The sequence below is a fragment of the Mauremys reevesii genome, linkage group 11 (genome assembly GCF_016161935.1).
Source record: "Mauremys reevesii isolate NIE-2019 linkage group 11, ASM1616193v1, whole genome shotgun sequence".
In the NCBI taxonomy this organism is placed as follows: Eukaryota; Metazoa; Chordata; order Testudines; family Geoemydidae; genus Mauremys; species Mauremys reevesii.
Genome location: NC_052633.1, coordinates 34,281,751 through 34,303,784, shown reverse-complemented (window position 1 = coordinate 34,303,784; position 22,034 = coordinate 34,281,751). Strand labels below are relative to the sequence as shown.

Genomic DNA, 22,034 nt, shown 5'->3' with positions numbered 1-22,034 from the left:
GTGGCGGCGCACGGGGGAACTCCCCACCCCAGCTTACCCCTGCCCCGCCTCCTCCCCGAGCACACCGTGGCTGCTTCACTTCTCCCGCCTCCCAGGCTTGCGGCACCTAAGCTGATTGGCGCCGCAAGCCTGGGAGGCGGGAGAAGTGAAGCAGCCACGGCATGCTCTGGGTGCTCGTGCGTGGAGCAGGGGTGAGCTGGGGCGGGGTGGGGGGTGCCTTAGGGCGGTGGCATGGGCGCAAGGCAGAAGTTTCACCTAGGGCGCAAAACATCCTTGCACCAGCCCTGACTATTGATAAGGCTTTGTACTCTAAGGGCTGTATTATTCAACGCTAGTGCTAACTTCAAAGGACGTGCTTATGGCATTGTTGAATCTGGACATAAATTCACACACCAAAGAACTGTGAACTGTGTGTACACTGAACCCTTGGTGTGTATTTTATCTGATTTTGCTTTTTTCATTGAAAATTAATCAAAACATTTTGTAAACATACCAGTGATGTTTTCAATTAGTTAATTACATTAAGAAAAAAGTGGGCCATATCCTATAGTTCACAATCATGCTACTCTCTCACTGATGACAGGACTCAGCCCTATTAATTAGAATCCTCTTAATTGGCATAGACCCTAGTGGAAACAGAAATGAACAATGGTCCCTTTATCAGAGGCTTATAAGAATATATTGGGTGGAACTGAATTGTTTTAAACATATGCACTGTACAAAGAACAAAAACAATACAAATCTTGATAAAGTGAAATCAAATGGTCGATTAACCATAAAATTAAAGGGGAATAGGCTATATACTAAAGGACTTCAGAGACAGAAATTTACATAACCAAACACCAGTTCAAAGTTATCTACTGAGACCAGGCTTTCAGAGACGATCATAGGTGGTGCTATTTAAAGTGATTTTTTATAAATGGATAGGCCATTAGTTAATTTTCTAGAATTACTGAGATTCATTACACTGAATCTGTTCCTTGTCAAAGTACCCCAATCAAGCAGGCACATTAAAGGGTGGATTCTAGTGTACACAAGTAGCTCTTAACTGATGGTGAAGCATAAGGAGGCTTGCAGAGAAAGTAAACTGGAACAGTGTATTTCACATCTGTAACAGCCGTATTCACCTGATCACGAATTAGATGCATTTGTTCTTGTTTGGTAGTAATTCCTTCTCTGGCTCTTGGTATTGTTACTGGTTCTTTGGATTTATCAGTGGCAATTACTGTCGGAACTACAGTAATTTTTTCAGCTTCCTTTTTTATCTGATTATTATGGTAGAAACAAAAAAGTTTCAATTACATATGGTCTCATAAAAAAAAAAGCATTGGAATGGGGGAAAGGGTTAAGGTTTTAGATCCCTGTACACTGCAGCCCCCGAGTGACTCTGTATTAGCTAGATGTTGATGAGTATTGTTACATCCTAATGCCTATTTAAATAAAATATCATATTTTAAAAAAGTTAAAATGCTCTTTAATGTAAAGAAATCAATGTCAGTCAAAAGAGAGTTATAGATATCTTATTAATGCCAACTATTAGGAGTGAAGGACAAAGTGGGAAGAACTAGATTCTAATTCATAGCTGACATAAGTTTTTAGCTGGAGTAAGTTTTAGAAAAAAAAACTGGAAATATATAGTTAGTATTTGTAGGGGAAGTATTAGTGTGCAAAGGGAGTATCACAGGAGAATGAATATCACATTTATAACAGTTTTATTTACCTTTTCATCAGTTACTCGTACTTGTTCTTGTTTGATAGCAACTTCATCTCTAGTTCTCGATACTCTGACTGGTGCTTTAGGTTTATCAGTGGTAATTACTACCTTAGGCACAGAAGGTTTCACAGCATCCTTTCTTATCTGTTTTTTATGACAAAAAAAGTTTCAATTATATATACTCTCAAATAAAATTACATGGCTTTTCAGAAAAGTGGGACAAGTTGATGGAATATTATGTAGAAAAGGCAGTGGCACAGCTAGGAGCGTAAATTTGGGCGGGTCCCAACTTTCGGGTGGATGGGCAATGACAGACTGTGCTTGCTCAGCTTCTCCCCTGACACCATGACCTCTTCCTAGCCCTGGTGCCCCCAGACACAGGGCTTCCCCCTGCTAAGCTGAGCACGTGCATGGGGTGGCTCAGAAAATGGCAAGCTAGAGCTGCCGGAGCGTAGCTTTCTGAAGGGCGGTCACAAAGCTGTGTGCTGGATTTCAGGTGTCTGAGTGATGGTCCGGGCTGCTGTGGCAGCACTACACCCCTGCTTAGATTTGGGCGGGCCTGGATGCTAAGTGGGTGGGGGCCAAGGCCCACTCAGGCCCACCCGGGGCTACACCTCTAAGACATGAGGAAAGGAAAGAAGATGAAATGCCACTTGTAGAGTGGAATGACTGTTGTGTGTAAGCCAACTTCCATCCCATCTTACACACTTTGCAACCCAGTTAAATTCAGTAGAGTTACACTGTGTGAGAAAGAATCAGGGAAGAATTTGGCCCCCTACTGGGTACATTTAAGTGACCATCATTGTATCCTCCTGATATAAACTCCTTTTAGCAGCTGCATAGAAATGAGTATTACTATGACCTAACATTTACTCTCATTAGTCAGTGGGGCTACTCAGGTAAATAAGGGCTACTCAATGTGAGTAAAGGCTCCAAAATCATCGGGTATTAGCTGTGAGACTGATCAGACAGTTTGTGGTCAGGCAAAACTTCTAGCAAACTTCACTGGCTCAAACCCTTTATGTAAGTGAATATTATTCTGTTCTGATGGCTAACTGAATAAAAACTTTAAAAGGTTCTCTTAAAATTCACCTTCATACAACAAGTACAGGTCACTAATAATCAAATGAGAATTATGAGCATGTTAGTAATGACAACCACAATACTTAAATAACTGATGTTAAGAGCGCTGTCTTGCAGTTCCTGACTAGTCAGAACTCCTAAGTCAGTGGGAGTTTTGCCTGGAACTGTAATACTGGCCTCTTTATGGAACAGTTACTTTATAAATGTTTCTACTGTTGGAGCCTTCAGCTCATAAAAAAACAAAGGCAAAATACATAAGGAGCATTTGATAGAGATTGTTAATGAAAAAGGGTGTATCGGCAAGTTACATCTGTAACAGCTGTATTCACCTTTTCATGAGTGATGTGAATTTGCTCTCGTTTTGTAGAAATTTCTTCTCTAGCTCTTGATACTTTTTCTTGTTCTTTGGCTTTATCAGCAAGAATTATTACCTTGGGTACAGGAGCTTTCTCTGGTTCCTTTCTTACCTGATTTTTACAGTAAAAAAGTCTCGATTACATATAATCTCAAATGCAAATTATATGACTTTTATATTACATTGGAGAAGAGGCTGGACTAGTGAAGGGAAAGGAGGTTAAATTTCACTGGAGGTCCTTGTAGAAGGAAGTGATTGTGAGTCAATCTATTTGCACCCTGGAATAACTGTATACAAGTGAATATCATTGTTACATGATGCCAACTCTTAGGAAAACTCGAGTGTTTTATATAGATTTTAAAAATTGATTAGACTGGCAACGATAACTGAATTTCTTTTATGAAATGTACAGTGAGAAGGAAAATAAAATAAAATAACTTACTCTATACGCTGCCATTTTCCTACTAAAAGGCAGTAAGTAAAAGAATTTGAGACAGGAAGAATCTTATCTGCATTACAATCAATGGGGGGAAAACCATGATTTTGAATGCATATTTTTTTTGGTAAATTTCACTTTATCCAGGAGGTTTAGATGAAAATACAGAATACTCTCCTCCCTGTATAATGGTGGTTTTCTGATTTCCATCCCTCAGTACCGTAAAGGTAAATTACTTCTCCTCCTGCCCAGAGTATTTATCACCTTGAAACTTGATATTTCACTCTAGATTCCATCGTCAGGACTAGACTCAACCTTAACTCAGATTTAGACCCACCCACCCTCACAACTAAATTCCTTTTTACCCTCTCAATTTGAAGACTGACCTCAGTACTTGACTGATCCCACCTACTTTCTGGAGGCATAGTCTGGTCTGGAGAAGCTGTAAAGGGTGGTGGACTTCAGAAATATACCATTTCTATGGGAGGGGGGCATAAGTTACTCTATCTTTGTATGAAACTCCTGGGGACTATCGAGAAATAGAATGAAGAAATACCAACAGGCTCTGATCCCGCAAACACTTGCACATTTGGTTAACTTTGCTCATTTGAATAACCCCACTGACTGTAATAGGGCTACTTTTGAGTAAAGTTAAGCATATGCATACTTGTTTGCAGAATCAGGGCTTAAATTAAAATAAATGTATCTGAAAATTAAAAACAAAACATATGCTGAAAGTCATCTGAAATTCAGTCACCAGTATTTTATTTCACATTGTTTTCAATACAGAATGATTTTCTTCTTAATGTATCTTGTCTCCTATTTGCTAACAGGAGAATGCCACGTGAATGGAATAAACTCAGAAACAGCCACAGAAAAATGGAAAATCCAAGAAGTGTGTGGGCTTTTTTTTTTATTATTATTATTTTTTAAACACACATGTTTGGCGTATTATCTAGCTATACAACAAATGGTAGAAAAACAATGGAATTTTTCCTGGAAGTCATTTTTTCAAAAATTTCTATTTGAACCATCTATCTATAATATTCATAGAGTACTAGACACAGTAGTATCTAAGTATCTTATACAAACAGTCAGTCATCAAGAGAGAATTATGAGAATGCTAGTACTGAAAACCCTGGTGAGCGAGTTATGTTAGTAATGAAAACTAAGGGAGATGAGTTATATAGTGACACTTTGTATTGCTGAGCTTCTCAGTTCATAAGTTACAAAAAGAAAAGGAAAGAAAAATACATAGTTTGTCTGTAAAGTAGGGTTTAACTATGAATATTACATCTGTAACATCTGTATTCACCTTTTCATGAGTGATGTGTACTTCTTGTTTGGTAGCAATTCCTTCTCTAGTTCTTGATATTATTTCCTGTTCTTTGGATTTATCAGTAGTAACGACTACCATAGCTTCCTTTCTTATCTGATTTTTATAGAAGGGGAAAAAAACAACCTTAAAATACATCTCAACACATAGTATAGATCAGTTATCAAAATAAAGTGATATAAATTAAGGGGAAAATGCTGGGGAATAGTTATTTTAAGATCAGCTGAAAAAATTCAAGTTAAATATTAGGAATTTTTTTTGTCAGTATAAGAACATTAGGTAATGGAATAAGCTGCCAAGGGACATTATGGGATCACTTTCACTGGAGTTATTAAAAACAAGACATGATACCCATTTATCAGGAATGGTGTAAGAATAATTAAGTCAATTAAGTCATGATGTGAGGTGATAGATGAGATGACCACTAGCAGTCCCTTACAGTCCAGATGCTTCTGCACCAATAATGCATGCTTACATGAAGCACTTAGTATCTTGTTAATTTTGCACTATGAAGTACATGCTTTGTTTGCATGTAGGATCGGGTGTAAGGAGGAAATTATATAAAAGCTGTGCTTTACTTTTACCTGCTCCTGAACAGGTTGAATGTGTACCGCAGTCATTGCTGTCCTTTTAGAAATCTGCTCTACAGGGCTTGGAACTGGTTCTCTCACTCTAGCCAGGTCAACTGCAGCAACTACAGTAGCAACAGCTGCTGTTTTATCAGTGTCCTGTAGGACCAAAATTAGTCACATCAGAAGATATTATTCTATAGGTAGCATACATAGAATAAGCATATGACAATTACATGCACAGAATATTGCTGTCAAAGGTCTATTTAAACATTTCCAGGGGAACTCCCTAAATAGCTGTGGTAAGCAAGTGTTTACATGCAGTCTCTCAAATTACATTTAGCAGTTCTCTCAGCATAGGCAATGTTCTTTCCAAATTTAAAGACTCTTTACCTCTTTAGCACCAGCAGCTATACCAGCAACAGAGACACCAGCAGCAGCACCACTAATGGTCATCTGGTCTTGAACACCATATCTCCCTTCCCATCTTTCTTCTGTCCTTATCTGGGTAGCGCTTGTAGTTACTCTAGTTTCCTGCATCCGTGCCTCAGCTGCAGAGGCATAACCTTCCAGCTTCCAAGGAGGAACAACCTCAGCAGCAGTGGCTACTGTTGCCTGTGCTTTACGGATCAGTGCTGGAGATTTCACAGGCCTAATAGGTGAAGTGGAGAGTCTTCCAGCAGGAGATACTGACCTAATGAATAAACATAACATTACTGGTATTAAATTTATCATATAATAAAATAAAATAAAATAACCACACAAGTAACACAGAATTGATATTCATTTCCTGTTTAGGATACCATCAGTACCTGGACACTGAGCTAAATAAAAAACCAACAAAAACCGAAACAAACCCAATGTCCCCTCTCATCTCCCTCTCCCCTCAGATGGAAAATGTTTAAATTTGAATTTTTTTGACCAAACTTTACTTATAAACTCCAGGGCTACAAGAAACCAACCAACTAATAGTGATAGGCTGCATAGCAGTTGGGAACATTGGATTTATTTATTTAGAAAAGGAAAGCAAAACTTCCAGTTGATTTGTTACCTTCAAATTGTGTAAATTGTTAGATTGTGTGAGCTGCTTAGCATTCCCCTATTCTCTTCCTTCCTTCCTTCCTATTGTTTGTTACACTCACTTGTTCTCTTGTTTGAAATTATGCTCCTCAAACAGTCTTCCTATGCGTTTGTACAGCTCCCAATACAGTGGGGCCCTGATCCTGACTGGGTCTTTTGGATGCTATCACAATGTAAATAATAAATAGGAGAGGAAATCTCATTGTTTTATTATTTATTTACGGAATGCCATCAATGTGCTTGACACTGCAAGAAGGAAAGGACACGAGGAGCTTTCCTGATCTTGTACGTTTGTCAGATCCTTAAATTATTGAAGGATTTTCAATGACTTAATTAGCTTTACAGTGAAGACATAAGAGAGGATACCACAATGTATTTCACTCAAGAATATGCATTTAATATAAAAGTACCAGAAAGTTCAGAGACTATATTTTTTACTCAGATAATGGGAGTTTTGAGAAAGGATATGGGGCATTATGTACTAAATTAGGCCCCAATTCTGCAATGAGCCCCACTGAATTCAGTGAAGCATCATGTAGGGGCACAGAAGTCTGCCTTTGATCAGTGCACTTCAGGAGTGGGGCCTATCTTAATTGCAACATTTCCTTTTACCAATTACAGCAGCACTAATTGGTATCTGCTGTTACAGCGATAAACAGAGCTTTTAGAAAGACTGACACTTTAAAAATTAATTGTGAGTATTAATATGTAGTTATAAAGCACTTTCCAATTTGCTATAACATCACTACTAAATACTGTACATCTTTTCCCCAAGATGAGTTCCTGTATATCAAATTTCTAGCACCATGCAAATGTTTTAACACTGCACATTCTGAAACATTGCAGTATTAGTGGTGGTCTCCAGCATTATACTTTACATTTTTTATGTTTATTTTCACATCTAGTTTAGATGTAAATGTTATTTTTGAGTTAATAATGTATTTCACGCAGGTCTACCTAGAGTATGAAAACAACAAGGAGTCCTTAAACAAGGCACCTTAAAGACTAACAGATTTATTTGGGCATAAGATTTCATGGGTAAAAAACACATCGAAAGCTTATGCCCAAATAAATCTGTTAGTCTTTAAGGTGCCACCGGACTCCTTGTTGTTTTTGTGGATACAGACTATCACGGCTACCCCCTGATACTTGATACCTAGAGTATAACATTTTTAGTGCATTATGCCCTCTAGATGGCACTATTGTATTATCCTTGTATTTACACGGGTGCTCATGGATTAATTATGCTTGTAAATTATTAGGTTAGTACCAATTCATTGCTACTTCTTGTATATACAGCAATAGCTGTTCTCACTGTGGTGAAATTCACCACAAAGCAGAGCTGGCACAAAGGTTTAAATGGGGCCTCATTCAGCTCAGAGACATTACACTTTTCTCGCCCAGTGCAATGGGGAGCTGAGACAGAGTGGAGCCAGTAGAGTCTAAGAACTCTTCATCAGTGCCTCAGTGCAAATGAATTGGGCTCTGCCACACCACAGCTGTGGACCCTGCACTTCAGATCACTCCTTTTCCCTCCTGAGGCCCTCTACACATATCAGAGCTAAACCCTCATTTCCCCGTAACCATGCTAATTTTTCTTGCCTCCACAACCTTAACTCTGGAATCATTTCCCACATGTCCATAATATACCTGTGTCCACAGATGTTCACAGTTATTTGTCTATTGATCCTTCCATTCTGCATGAAACTCACCAAATGCCTATGCTCTTTTCTTTTCCCATAAAGTAATTACCAAAGACCAGATTATGATTGAACTTACTTACCTACAGCTGGAGCAAAAAAAGTGTTACTCCAGCTTTGTGTGGTGGACCACGGTGCAGAATCTGACCCTACACATTTTCTAAAGGATTTCCTAAACCTATCTCAGAGGATGGAGCATTTGCAGACACCTGCCAAAACCCTCCTCCTGAAGCTTTGACAACTGTACAAAACCAGCAGTCAGAACAAGCCCACATTCTTCCATTCTATGCTGTGCTTTCCGTTCGCATCATCACCATTTCATTTTCTCATTTTACTGGAGGGGATGACTGAAAATTCAATCTTTCCTTGATAGTTAACATGATTTACCTGACTGGTGATGGTGTTGGTGCTCTAACATGTCTTACAGGTGACAGTGACTGTCTAATGGGAGATGGTGACTGCTGTCGTGCCATTTGTACTTTTGCTGCACTTATTGGCGGAGTTGGTGATTTTGATGTAGGTTTAGGAGGCATTCTTGGAGGTGCCTTGTGTGGGAGCTGCTGTCCTGTGGCACTCTCTACGGACATTTCAACAGTTGTAAGTGATCTAGCATCAAAGTGGGCTTCTATTTTCTATAATGAAAGAAAGAACAATGGTGAGACACTGCAAAATGCCAAGAATCAATTTCTAAAGTTTTTAACACCATTAGCTTTGAAAAAAATGTACCTTTTCAATTCTGGCTTGTCTTGTTTGCGAAATCTGAGCAGTCGAAACAATTGTCTTTGTCTTTTTAGCGGGTACTACTTCTTCCTCGCCTATCGGAAGGTAAAACATGAATAGTCAGGAGAATTATATGTGGTAATAAACAAGAATAGCTTTTTAGAAGGAACTAAACATGCAATGCCAATTGTATATCAGCATGTGTAAACACCAGAGAAAGAATTAATCAGCCATCTGTTTTTCTTGCAGTATCTATAGGCAAATAATTGTGGAACCAGTTGAAATAAGATTAGCCTTTTTGTGTAACTATGTAATTAGGCCAAAAAAATTAGAAGCATATTAATTATACTTCAGAATCATTCCAGTCTCCCAAATACACACATAGTTAGTCTAAAAGTGTATTTTAACTGGTGAGTCGAGAAAGGTTGGCATTATGAGTATGATTGAAAGGGCTCCATTCAACCCGAAACTGCCTTCATAGCTACTGGGCTCATTCTCATCTGCACTCTCACCATGGAGTCTACTCTCTTTTCTGAGGGGGGTATTGCTTCCAAGAAATGGCTGCATAATGCCAATTACAACCTTATACAGATGACCAAACTTCTATTAACCCTTTCCCCATGATTAAAGTCTGTGACCTTACTTCAGCCATGTATGGCTTGCACACACTAGAAGGGCTCATATATTTTAGCCTGGTCAGGGCCCTAAGTATATAATGTTGTTGTAGCAGCAATAGTAAAAGCCCTTGTGTCTTTATTAGGTGAATTTTAAACTTTAATGTCTGGGTAGTTTTCAGTTTAAAAATATACAGTAGATGAAGTCCAGACTCCTCTACATATGTGTATGTGAGGAATGAGCTGATCAAAAACGGCAATTCTGCTGTGCCCATTCTGGGCTGCTCCCATATTCTTGGAGTTCACACTCTGCAGATGCATTGTGAGACCAGAGGCCTGAAGTTGTGAGCACTGATTTGCCAATATCAGCATGAACATTCTACCATTCATTTGCTATGTGTGTCTCACAAATTCCTCTAGTGAGAGGAAGTTCTGATGGGGCACAGAAATGGGGCCACATTAATGTTGCTCTTGCAGTATTAGCATATACCCATCTTACCGCAAAAATCAAATTGTGCCTTAATCTATTTTTGCAATAACAAATAATCATTTAGCAAATTAAAAACAGTACCGTTCCTACTAATGTCAACAAGAGTTTTGCTCACTTAAGAACTGCAGAATGTGGCCCAACAGCAGTAGATAAAAGACCTTGGTTTTAAAATCTAATTTTTAAAAATTCTGCAAGAGCAAAACAAAACAAGCTCTTACAAAAAACCCCAAACCCTTCTGTGAGGCCTATATTGTACTTATATAATTCAAAGAAATCCAACTGAGGGAACTGTTTTATGTTGAAAATGTACTTTTTGTTACCAGCCTGGAGCCTTTTATGACATGTTTCAACTTGGAAAGAATTTTTACACCCAGGTTACAAACTCTTGAGAAATGGGTTATTAATGAAATTGCTGATCAACATTAATTGCAGCAGTGCCTTTTATACCACAACAAGAATGTACATGTTCTTATTTTCATGGCTTACAACCTCAACTCCATTACCTTGAACCAGCAATTCGGCTGTTGAAGTAGCTCGTCCCACGCTATTTGTGGCATTTACTGAATAGGTTCCGGAGTCTTCAGGATAAGCTTCTGCAATTATTAAACTGTATAGGTCTCCTTCTTGTGAAATTTGAAAATCGAGGGAGCTTTGAATTTCTGCTCCATCCCGATAGAACTTCACCACAGGTGTAGGGATTCCAGTCACTCTAACATCAAGTCGAACTTGCTTTCCTTGCCTTATTGTCATGCTCTGTAGACGTTGTGTAAAGTTTGGTGGTGCTGTTTCAGCTATAATTTGATTAGAAAAATTAAAGTTCACTCTTAAAGAACTTCATAAGGCCTAAACATTTCCAATACTAGAAGCATTCACAGCCTTTAAATCCTTTACAAATACCCTTTATATATAAACTAGTCTCCTTATTTATCTCCAGTTGCTATTGATACAGAAGAGGGCCACCTTGTCTAACACTAAAATAAATTAAGGCCTCCTTCCTGCAAACACATATGCATGTCCTTAACTTTACTAACATGAGTAAAGCCCTGATCCAGCAAACACTTACACATGTACTTAACTTCATGTGAATATTTCCATTGCTGTCAATGGGACTACTCACATGAGCAAAGTTGAACATGTGCATAAGAGTTTGCAGAATCAGGGCCTATATTGGTACGAAAGGGCCAGATCCATTCTATATTCATGTGAATACAGTCCTGTCTGTTACAGCTGTCCCCCTGCTGGATTCCTTCCCACCCCCCTCCTTTCTGTTTGTGCTAAGTGGCCGCTCCCCCGGCCATTGAACTGCTTGCTACCAAAGTCACAGCCTGGCCCTGCTCATGGGAATGGCTTGTGCAGACTGACTGGAGCCATTGCTCTGCTCAGGGAGGGGGGCTTCTTCTTTGTTCAGACCCGGCTCGGTGTAGGGTGCTCTGCCCAGGTATGCAAGACCTAAAGTGGCCAAATAACTGAGTGTGTGAGTCATACCTGTAGCTCAAAAACTTGCCCAGACATGTTCTGTGCTCACCTACAGTTTTTCCCTGCCTTCTCTCCTCCCTTGTAACAAGGGGAACCAATCAGAGTTACTGGCGGGAAACTGCCTGAGTTTGCCTTTAAAACCAGACATTTTCTGATCAGACCCCCGGAGAAGGTCCTTGCTTTGCCACCTGGTCTGATCAGCTAGGGGTCTTTGGGGGCCCTCTCCCCACTCTCGTTTCTTTTTGAGCGTACCCCCGTTTTTAAACTCCCCTCCCACGAACAACGAATTTTGCCTGGAGATCTCCTGATTATTGTAAGCGAATCGAGTCCTCTCTGAGTCCTCTGATGCTACTGCTGTTCCTGTCTCTGTGCTTGCTGCTGTCCTGGGGATTGGTAAGAACTCCCTCTTGTAAACTCCCCCTGTCCTAGCTGCTGGCCTTGTTTCCCCAGCAGACAGACCCAAGCTAACTCCTTGGTCTGTATCTGTAATCTGTTTCTTGCTCTGCAGCGCCTTTGCTGCTAAAAAATAAGCCTGTGCCACTGCTGCAGCCACCACCTTAACCCCCCCGCCCTTGGGGCTGTATCCTGGGCACTCACCACTCTGCCCTCTGAAACTACCCCTAGTATAAGGTGCACCCATTAGGTCAGGTTGTTAGGCCTGAATAAAGATGTAGCACAAAACCAGTTGTGCCAACCTGACTGGAGTCAAGCATCTAGAGGTTTCTGGGTAATCTCAGAGTGGAAAATACTGAGAAGCAGCATTGTCTCACAAAGCCCTGGGAAACAGTGAGATCAGTGAAGGGGCTGGGACCAGCTGTGTTATATTGAGAAACAAACTGTCTGAGGAACTGATAAGACATACAAGCATCTCACAGTTCTGACTCTAACTTCTTGGTTTAGTGTTCGGTGTGTTTTAACTCCCTCGCATTCCTAACCTTTGGCGCTTGTTGAGATATTAACAATTCAATATTGTAGAGACTAGGCATGCGTATATATTAAAAGGTGTCTAATTTCTAGTTGTTAGACAAAGGGGGTGGATTGTTCTAGTGAATGATCTATGACGTAATAAAACTGTCTATATAAGCTAATACTAAGCTGTAAAGAGGCGGCTGGTTCTCTTCGGATACGAGCTGTTCTTTTACTGACACGTGCACTTGTCAATAAAGAACTTTTTATCGGACCTTGCTGGTGTTGCCTGTCTCTCTGCGGTCAGACAACGAACTTCGCTGTTGGGGTTCGAGTCCCCGACATCTTTATTCAGGCCTAACAAGGTTTAGCCTTTAGTCTAGATAAATTGTAATTTAATTTTGCATAGCTGTGGTTAAGTTAGGTTTAAAAATTGTTTGCATTGTACTCTGCAAGTTAGGCTTAGAGAATTGTTGTATTGTGTTTTGTTACTTGCTAATTTGTGTAGTCTTGGTTAAGTTAGATCATAGATAAGATTTTGCTGTGTTCTGTATAATTGTGGTTAAGTCTGTCTTCCCGCTGCCAGCCCCCCTCACTGCCCCGGGCTTCCCCAGTCACTTACAGCCTGTTTGTTCTCTGCTGTTTAAACTTGCAGCCTGTCTGCTCTCTGTGTCTCCCTGAGTTTAAATCTCCTTCTGCAGTGCCTCTGCCTTTGGTCTCTGCTCCACCTCGTGCTCTCTCTCTCTTTTAATTCCTTCCCTCATGTGTTCACCCCGCTCCTACTGCTGCCAAACCTCAATTGTATTGCTGAAGTCTAGCATAAAACCCCATTGGTTACCCTTTTTCTCTGGTTATTTAACACATTTTACCCTTAGTTGGTTATATGCTGCTGTGACACACCCTTTACATAGAAATTGTTAGCTACCTGTTACATTTATACTTCAGTGTTAATTGGTTACCAACTGTATTGTATCCCACTGTATTGTACCCCACTATTGAAACCCCCTATACTATTTACTAAAAGAAACCCCTCCCCAATTGTCTACCTTAACAAACCCCATACCCCTCACTATTGAATTTTCCCTGTTTTTGCATTTTTCTTAATAAAGCTTATTTTGCACCCCACTAGTGCAGTAGTTGTCCCCCAAGATCCCCTACCTGCTGGCAGGGTCAAATCCCACAGAAATTAATAAGGGTCCTATCCTTCAAACCCTTATTCACAGGAATAATCTTTACTTACATGACTAATTCCATTAAAGTTGGTGGTGCTACTTGTGTGAGTAAAGATTACTCTTGAATAAAGGCTTGTAGTGTTAGGACAGGCATTTTGAATGACTATACTCGTAAGTGTTTGTACAGTCTGGTTCATAGTTTATACTGCTGAAGACTGTTGTAATAGTAATACTTGAAAATTCACCATGAAGTGATGAAGAATCCTATCTACATCTATAAGGAATCTAAGCATATACTGAAGTTTTTCTGGGGAAAAAAATCTAGCTTGCTTTAGAGTAAGGAATTTGATTTGTTGTTACTATCTTGCATGGTGTTTCCATCTGACATTTTTTGTTATTTTTATCCAAGTTTCGAATATAGACATAATTTTTATTTTAGCTCCCTCATCTCTGGTGACAAGGGGAAGTGCCAATAGTTTGCTGTCCCTCCTTAACCATACTGTACCTGTGACAAGTAGCTCAACGGTACTAGTTGCTTGCCCAGATCTATTGGTGGCTTGTATGCTGTATCTTCCACTGTTGTCTGCTGTCACGGCGGGGATCACGAGTTTAGCGCGGCCATCGCTAAAGGAGATCTGCACGCCGGGCAGAGTTGCAGCGGAGATAACCTGGCCATCCCGAAACCAGCTCACCTCAGGAACTGGGGAACCTACAGAAAGCAGTAGATAAAGAAAGCAATTTCAGCATCACTATAGACCAGGAGCCCCAAAATACCTCTGATAATTACAAATATGTACTGCAGCTTTCAACCATCTGAGGGAATTGCTGCATGTGCACAGGTTTGCAATTACACCAGTAGCATAAAATCGCAACATTCAAGGCATTTCCCTGATGTCTTGACAATACATAGGGTTTTAGTGTAATTCACAGGCTGATAGATTAAGAAATTCCTCAGTGTCCTGCACCATTTGAAAGCCCTGTTAAGGGAGGTGGCGTTAGTCTCATTTAAGAATTATATGAAAGATTGAGAAATTCATGCCTTTGATTTGTTCACTAGTATAAAAAAATAAAGTACAGGTTCCTTGAAATGAAATTATATAATCCAAGCCTTAGGCAACAAGAGGTAAATTGAAAATGCAGGCTGAATTACAGTATTCCCCATAATAATGAATTTATTAAATAAGCTACCACTGAAAGTGACTGTAATAAAAAGTAAAATCAAGAGTTATCTTTATATCTTTCTGGAGAGGATGATGGCAAAGCCTCATGGAAGTGAATGAATGAGGGATTCATATAAACTAGCAGAGAGCAGCCACACTGGGTCAGATATTTTACTGTTCAAATATATTATTCTTAGGGGCAAATCCCTCAGGCAAGACTCCCACTTTCAGTATAGACTTCATGTACAGTCATAATTGGCTTCCAGCTTCAAATGGTAACTTAAACATGACAGGGAATATCCTCTTCCAGCACTCAGATGGCCATGAGGAATCCTTGTGAAGGGAGAAGAATCCTACTACCCATGTCACACAGCAGGAGACAAGCAGCTCTGTGGGGGCTATTCCAGCTGAGAGGACTCTTTGTGGTCTCAGGAAACCCTTTTTCTAAGATGGAGGGACCCAAATATCAGTTAAGTGATGGATCTCTATCCTCACCCATGTCTCTCCATCCACTCCTCCACTTCCCTGAATCCCTTTTATGCACAGCCATGCAGAAATCCCCATAATGTTGGGTTCTGCGCACGGCAAGGTTGTGCAGTTATGCATGACCTCTTCCAATAATGCCCAACTGCAGAAGTGGACCAGTTCCATTGGAAAAAGGCCCTTTATAGCCTCAGGAGGCGGCCCTGAGGCTGCACTAGTTGAGTTGCCCTACAGCTGCTATTACAGTCTCAAGAGTCTCTACCTTTGTATGTTCCAAAGGCTCACAGGCTGCAGAATTCTGCCCCCTAGCACTTGCAAAGAACCCCTCTAAAGAATCCAGTTATTTGAACTCTGTATGAGGCCAAGAATATGACTGTATGAGAATACGGGCTGTGAGGGAGAAAGTTTTCGTTAGGAGTCTGCAATCATTCTAGACTTGTTTCGAAATTTTGCAGATTTTGCTGTTTCTCATGGCCAAAACTGGAGTTATTTTGTTTTATATTTATATATAAAAATCAAATAATTCAAACATTATATATAAAAGTATGTGACCAGTCTGGGAAAGAGAGAGACTTTTCAAACCAAAAATAGAAACACTACATTTAGGTGCTTATAGTTTCATAGCTGTAGCTAAGCAAATACCAAGGATTAGGGGGTGGCTCAGTTTTCAAGGGACCAGTTTGAGACACTTTGGGACTGAGGTTCACAAGCATAGAGCATACCAAGAGTGAAGCTTGTAAATGCAGGCTCGTTGTTGCTCAGTATTTGGAAGGGAATAACCCAAATAAACTAACAGAAGTCCAAATTAACTCTTTATTAATTAATGCAAAATCCAAACAATACTGTGGAAACAGACACACACACAAGCAATTCACAGTATGGTTCACATGTATAATTTAGTTTATTTACTCCAGTGTTATAGGCTGCATCCTGTAGTGTTTATTAAGCACACTTTTAGTGCTCTCAGATTAATTGTGCTCTTCCTTTTAATCTAGAATTATACATAATATTTGACTTATATGTAAAATGGCTTTATTCAAAGGTAAAGATAAGGATTTAATTTAATATTCACAATGATTGATAAAAGAGACCACAATCCAGGTGACAGAAATAAAGTTACACTGTCGGTGATTTAGAAGGTCAGATTCCAGGAAATAAAATGTTCACAATTTTTTGTACATTAGAAAAACGAAATACTGAATCACTGCCAGAACTGTCAGACCTGATGAGTGGCTTTGGGGAGGAAGGGATGTTCCAGTATCCCACAACATGAATAAGAGCTAAGAAAAGATTGGTTCACATAAGGTTTGGGCCTAAAATAAAAGAATGGTACATGCAGTTATAAAACTGATGTGTCTCTTATAAGTATTAAATTAAGTTTCACTCACAAATATTACAGGATATTATAAATGAAAAGAAAATAGCTGAAATCATTCATTCATCAAGAACTGGTTTTAATGGTACATTTATCTATTTTACTTTTATGATTAACGGATTTATTACAAGGGTGATTTTCCTCAGCATATCTATACAACTTCATATGAAACCTACGTCAAACAAAAAGTCTGCTCTGTTATAGAAGGCTGGGATGGCTAACACTGGAGTAGTGGATCAAACCCTGAAAAGTGGGTACAAAATAATCCACAGATGTAAACGGGCATATGGTGGTGTTCAAATGTCCCATATGATTCTATGTTAATCAAGGGATCCAAAATGTTGGTATAGGTCTGGGTGCAAAAGCATGATTGGCAGCCACACTTTGGAGTAAGTACATCTTAGACACCCATAGGGCAATGATTATCAGCCACAGCAAATGTCAAAGATGGCTATGGTATTGGACAGACGACATAACTGCCAGGGGGTAATTGTACAACTGCAGATCTTGGATGCTTTGTTTTATAGTATGTGGTAGTCACAGTGCTAATACCAACGCTCTAATACACTTCCTTAACCATGCCATTCTGTGTCACTTCTCCTTAGTACTGAGCATGTGTCAAAGCCACTCCTGGAACAAGGCATTGGCTGCTCTGGCACTTATTTTGATTGACTAACAGGGTTTGAGTGGGGTTTTGTACATTCTCTGTGTTCATGCTGACTCAACATATGATAAAAATAGTGAATAAGATTTGATAAAATGGAACTTCATTTAAAAATGAAGGTGCTTCTTTAAGTTGTTCCATGATCTTAGTTATGTTTGGACAATCTTATACTACCTCTAAACAGACTTTCCTACCATTTTGAGTGGGCACACATGCCCAAATTCTGTGCTTATAACCCATATGACTCCACCAAAATCATAGAGCCAAGGGGGTTGAATGGGGCGTAAGTCAACAGAAAATGAGCCAGTGTGCCTAGCACAAAAAAAATGGTCCCCTTTTGCTTTGGATCAGCAGTGAACCTTCTGCTGCTTGGCCCCTCATTCTGTCATGTCCCCATAGACTGTGCATACATCGCTAGATCTCTCACTAGCACACTTTTCACTTTTATCCCTATTTCTTCCTTTGCTTTGTTAACCGGGACCCAAGTCTGCTCCTATTGAAGTCAGTGAGAATTTGGCCACAGACTTCAGTGGTAGCAGAACTGGGCCTTCATTTGATCCATCATAATTCTGCACAGTGTGTCTGCTGGACTCTGATAGCATTTTCTGAAGTAGGCTAATCCATTGAATTACTTGACCTTTTCAGGACAGTCAGATTTGGATATATTCATGTACCAACAATCTTTACTCCATCACATTACATGACTATTTAAAGCACCAGCAATTGTATGTTTCCCTTACATTTCCACAACATAAATAATTCAGGACCAAGAAATGAAGGTAATGAGAAAGGAGTAAGTCTTACCACTAATACGAGCCTCAAAGGTTGCGGCACTACCCTCCAGTGCCACAACACTTTGTAACGGCTGCGTAAACGTTGGTGCTTTTGTCGTCATCTTTATAGGCACTCTGAAAGAAAAAGGAAAACATAATTAGATGTCAAATGCCAAGCTCTTTGAAGTTCTTACTGTACACATTTCCTCTCCTTTCTTACTGTACAGGCACTTTTTACTTGTACATGACATGGAATGATTTATCCTTCTCAGCCTTAAACCATAATGGCCTGACTGTGCTTTAATATTGGAATTTTTGGAATATACTAATGTCACTTGTAGGGCCTGCTCCTGCTCCCACTGAAGACAATAATACAACTCCTATTGACTTCACTGAAGCGAGCTGTGGTCTAGTGGATTAAGCATGGCACCAGGAGACTGGGTCCTACTGTTGATTCTGCCCATGACTCATTGTATGACCTTGTGTAGGTCACTTAGCCTCTGCACCTCAATCACCCCATCTGTCATAAAGTGAAAATAATCCTTATTCATATAGGTCCAAAGTGTTTTGGGATGAATTGAAAGTGTTCTGTAAGTGCAAAACATCATTAGATTCACTGGGAACAGAATTAAGCCTTAAATAGCAGCTTAAAAGGAATGTGGATGTCTGCAATCTATTTGGCCTTTAATAATTAAAGGATGGCTGGGAGGCTTCCCTTTTTTAAGGTATACTGTAAGTAGTGAATAATTTAATCTTATGCAGAAGCATATTGGCTTTAAAGATGCAGACAAAATTCAACTATTTCTCAGAAAGTAGCTCAGTGCAATCTGGAATACTGAGAAACAGCTACCTTTGAAACATGAGCTAGGGTATAAGGTAGCCACTGACATGGATGACTTGAACAACTGTAGGCAGGTGTGAAATCTGAAGGAAAAATAGTGTGTCCTGTCTTCCTATGCATAATAATTCTTTGTATAAAAGAAACACACTGAAAGCCATGGAAAAGAGTACATATTAGTGATATTTTGTACTTTATTTTAAAAGGGATTATTTTAATTGTATGTTGAATTTAAAGGAATTAAGTTTGAATATTTCTAATGCTTACATACCCGTCTCCTTAAAAATAAGGTCACGCTGTTTTAAACTGAAGTTATAATTTCTTTCATTAAAAACCACTATGTGAATATAATGTTATCAGCATGATTTACCAGATAAGACATATCTTGATAATCTTTTTTCAGGTGTCTGAACTTTGTAGTGATACATTCCTATATGCTGTGAGTTGTGCATTTACTTTTGATTCTGTGTCTGACATTGCCACAGTACCAGACATAATTATAGATAAAGAAACAATAAACCTTTATTTAAATCTCTCTAAGTATGGGACAGCTCCTGCCATCCTTAACTGGGTTGAAAAATACCTTACACTGAGAGCAGACCCATTGAAATCAGTGCCTGGCTCTTCAAAGGAGCCTAGACTTTTTAGGAGCCGGACTCCATTCGCTTTCAATGAGATAAGGGCACCTAACTCCTGTAGGCTCCTTTGAAAATCGCAAACAGTGTGACTACATATGCAGTAATGTACTATTCAAGGTGAATAAAAGGGGCAGCATCTGATGATCTATTGGGTTGTGTGAAACTTCACATAAAAGGCACTATGTGTATTGTCTTCATGGGTTGTACTGATACTTTTTGTAACTTGGTGTATGGGGTGATTTTTTTGTTTCCGAAGTTTTTCAATGTGTGAAATAGTTTAAACAAATTAGGTATAACTGACATTTAATCTCCAGATGACACCAATTTCCAAAAATGTTCAAGAGAAGACTGTACAAATTACTTTAACATATGCTCATTTTTTCATATGTACTTCAATTGTGGATTAATGATTTGACAATCATTTGAGAGAGAAATAATTTAGTATTTTAAATAAACAGTATAAAAATGATATAAATTATTTCCAAACTCCAGAATATGTAAGAAATTATTTAATTAAGTATAATTGATGATGAATTCATTGAAAGTTTAAATCTCTCATTGGATAGGCAAATTTCAATTATAGAGATTTTGAACTTATAAGGCTTTTTTTATAATTATGATTAAAAGGTATGCATCTGAAATATCAGGCTCCAAAAATAACTTCCCCAGCTATGACTGACAGCAGACAAGTGTTCCAGAGCTGCTGTGTAATTGATACCTTCGCAGTTGATTCCCTTAAAAAGTCATCAGTGCTTAGCTGATACCATATGCATTTTATCAGAGCTATTCTTGGAGCTTCTCGGTTTATCTGTGAGTAATATAACCTTGAACACTCCCAGCATACATAAAAAAGTTCCTAAGTTAACCAGACATTTCCATATACATTTCAAATCCTAATTTAAAATGTTCTTTAATATCAAATGCACTTAAAGAACTATTAATTGAATTTTATCAAAACTCACATTCAGAAACATAAGACATCATTCTTGATAAAGAACTTTAATGTTCAATGTTTATAGACTATATTCTTATTACATACGCATACACTATATGCCCATAAATATACATTTATATTGATGTGTTCTATCAAAATGATTAAATGACTGACAAAGAAATGTAGTTATACTATAAAAAAAATGCTACTAACCTGATTCCTCAAGAGTGCCTAAAAGGAGTGGGCTAAGCCCAGCGAAAGTTTCGTAAACGACGTCCTTATCCAGAGTAAGATTTTAGACAATCCCAATATGAGAATCGTTGAGCCTCTAATCAGTAAAAACAAAACTACACAGTCTTGACAGTGTAGTTTTGCTTTTCTTTGCAATCCCTACACCCGAGGCGAGGCTGGGAATGCACGACTGCTCAGAAGTGCTCACATAGTTGTTTTACTTTATATACCCTGATCTGCTGACAGTTCTGCATCATCATGTCAGTGCCACTTCTGATTGGTTTTCTAAAAAAAAGCATCATGGGAGATGCAATCATACACCACCTGTTGGTCTGATTGACAGTGCTAATTTTGGCAGCACAAAAGGGATTCACTGAAGAAATGAACCAGTATATTCAGAGTTTATTCTAATTTAAAGTCCAATCATTTTATTTGCAATTGCTAATTAGGTGCATCACAAACTTAAGAAAAAATTATGAGGAAGGATTTTTATTAAATAGCACAGAACACAGCCAAATCAATAGTGGTCCTGTCAGTCAGATCCAACCTTACAGTCTCTTCCCCTACAATGACTAAGTAGCTACCAAATGCATCTGTCAATCATCAAGTCACATAAGTAAGCTGATCTCTTGCATGAGCCTTATATTGGTAATATATATATATCTGTATATTTTTAATTATGAGTTGAAAGTTTGTGTTTGATACCAGGTAGATATGACTTTTTTGTTACTGTTAAAAATCTTTTTACTGCTAACTAGATATTTCTTTCAATAGGACTTGTCAAAAGCAATATCTGAAATGCAGAAACATGAATGTTAAGACGGCGCATACACAGCAGCAACTTTTGCAATGGTTTAAAACCCAGTCTTTAGCCCTCCCTTCTGACTGCCCTTATTAGGGGCCAGTGTAGGACTCATGCAGCCCTTGTGCCAATGAGCTATGCCTTTCCCATATTGCTTGCTGAGAGGTCTTTGGCTGAGCTGGGCCCAGCTTTATCAGGCTGTGGGGCTAGCTGTATCGCCAGCTGTGTTTACCTCAAAACCAGAAGTCGCCTTTGTGCTCTCTTCTGCAGCTGGGATAGTTTATCCTCCTAACCCCAGCCACTGTTCTAAGATACCTGTGTGCACCTGTCTGTCAGGGTGTTAGTAACTCCTTATGCAACCTTCATTTTCCTTTCTGACAATATGGTGCCTAACTAAGCCCCTATCCAGCAAACCACTTAAGCACATGCTTAACTGGCTCCCTGAGACTTCTCAGTCTTAAAGTTACATCTGCTTAAGTGTTTTG

The 22,034-nt window shown here is 39.1% G+C and overlaps 1 protein-coding gene across 1 annotated transcript in view; it reads right to left on the bottom strand.

Annotated features, from left to right (window-relative positions):
- Positions 1 to 20,944, bottom strand: part of TTN (titin) — a 308,399-nt gene extending 287,455 nt beyond the window's left edge. The window contains exons 1-12 of the mRNA XM_039494704.1: positions 20,730 to 20,944; positions 18,138 to 18,241; positions 14,157 to 14,360; positions 10,601 to 10,888; positions 9,000 to 9,088; positions 8,661 to 8,905; positions 5,887 to 6,187; positions 5,509 to 5,652; positions 4,904 to 5,020; positions 3,127 to 3,264; positions 1,721 to 1,858; positions 1,128 to 1,265 (exon numbers count right to left, since the gene is read on the bottom strand). Coding sequence (XP_039350638.1) covers positions 1,128 to 1,265; positions 1,721 to 1,858; positions 3,127 to 3,264; positions 4,904 to 5,020; positions 5,509 to 5,652; positions 5,887 to 6,187; positions 8,661 to 8,905; positions 9,000 to 9,088; positions 10,601 to 10,888; positions 14,157 to 14,360; positions 18,138 to 18,228 — 1,893 coding nt within the window. The 5' untranslated portion in view covers positions 18,229 to 18,241; positions 20,730 to 20,944. The remainder of the gene's footprint in view (positions 1 to 1,127; positions 1,266 to 1,720; positions 1,859 to 3,126; positions 3,265 to 4,903; positions 5,021 to 5,508; positions 5,653 to 5,886; positions 6,188 to 8,660; positions 8,906 to 8,999; positions 9,089 to 10,600; positions 10,889 to 14,156; positions 14,361 to 18,137; positions 18,242 to 20,729) is intronic.
- Positions 20,945 to 22,034: the final 1,090 nt, after the last annotated feature.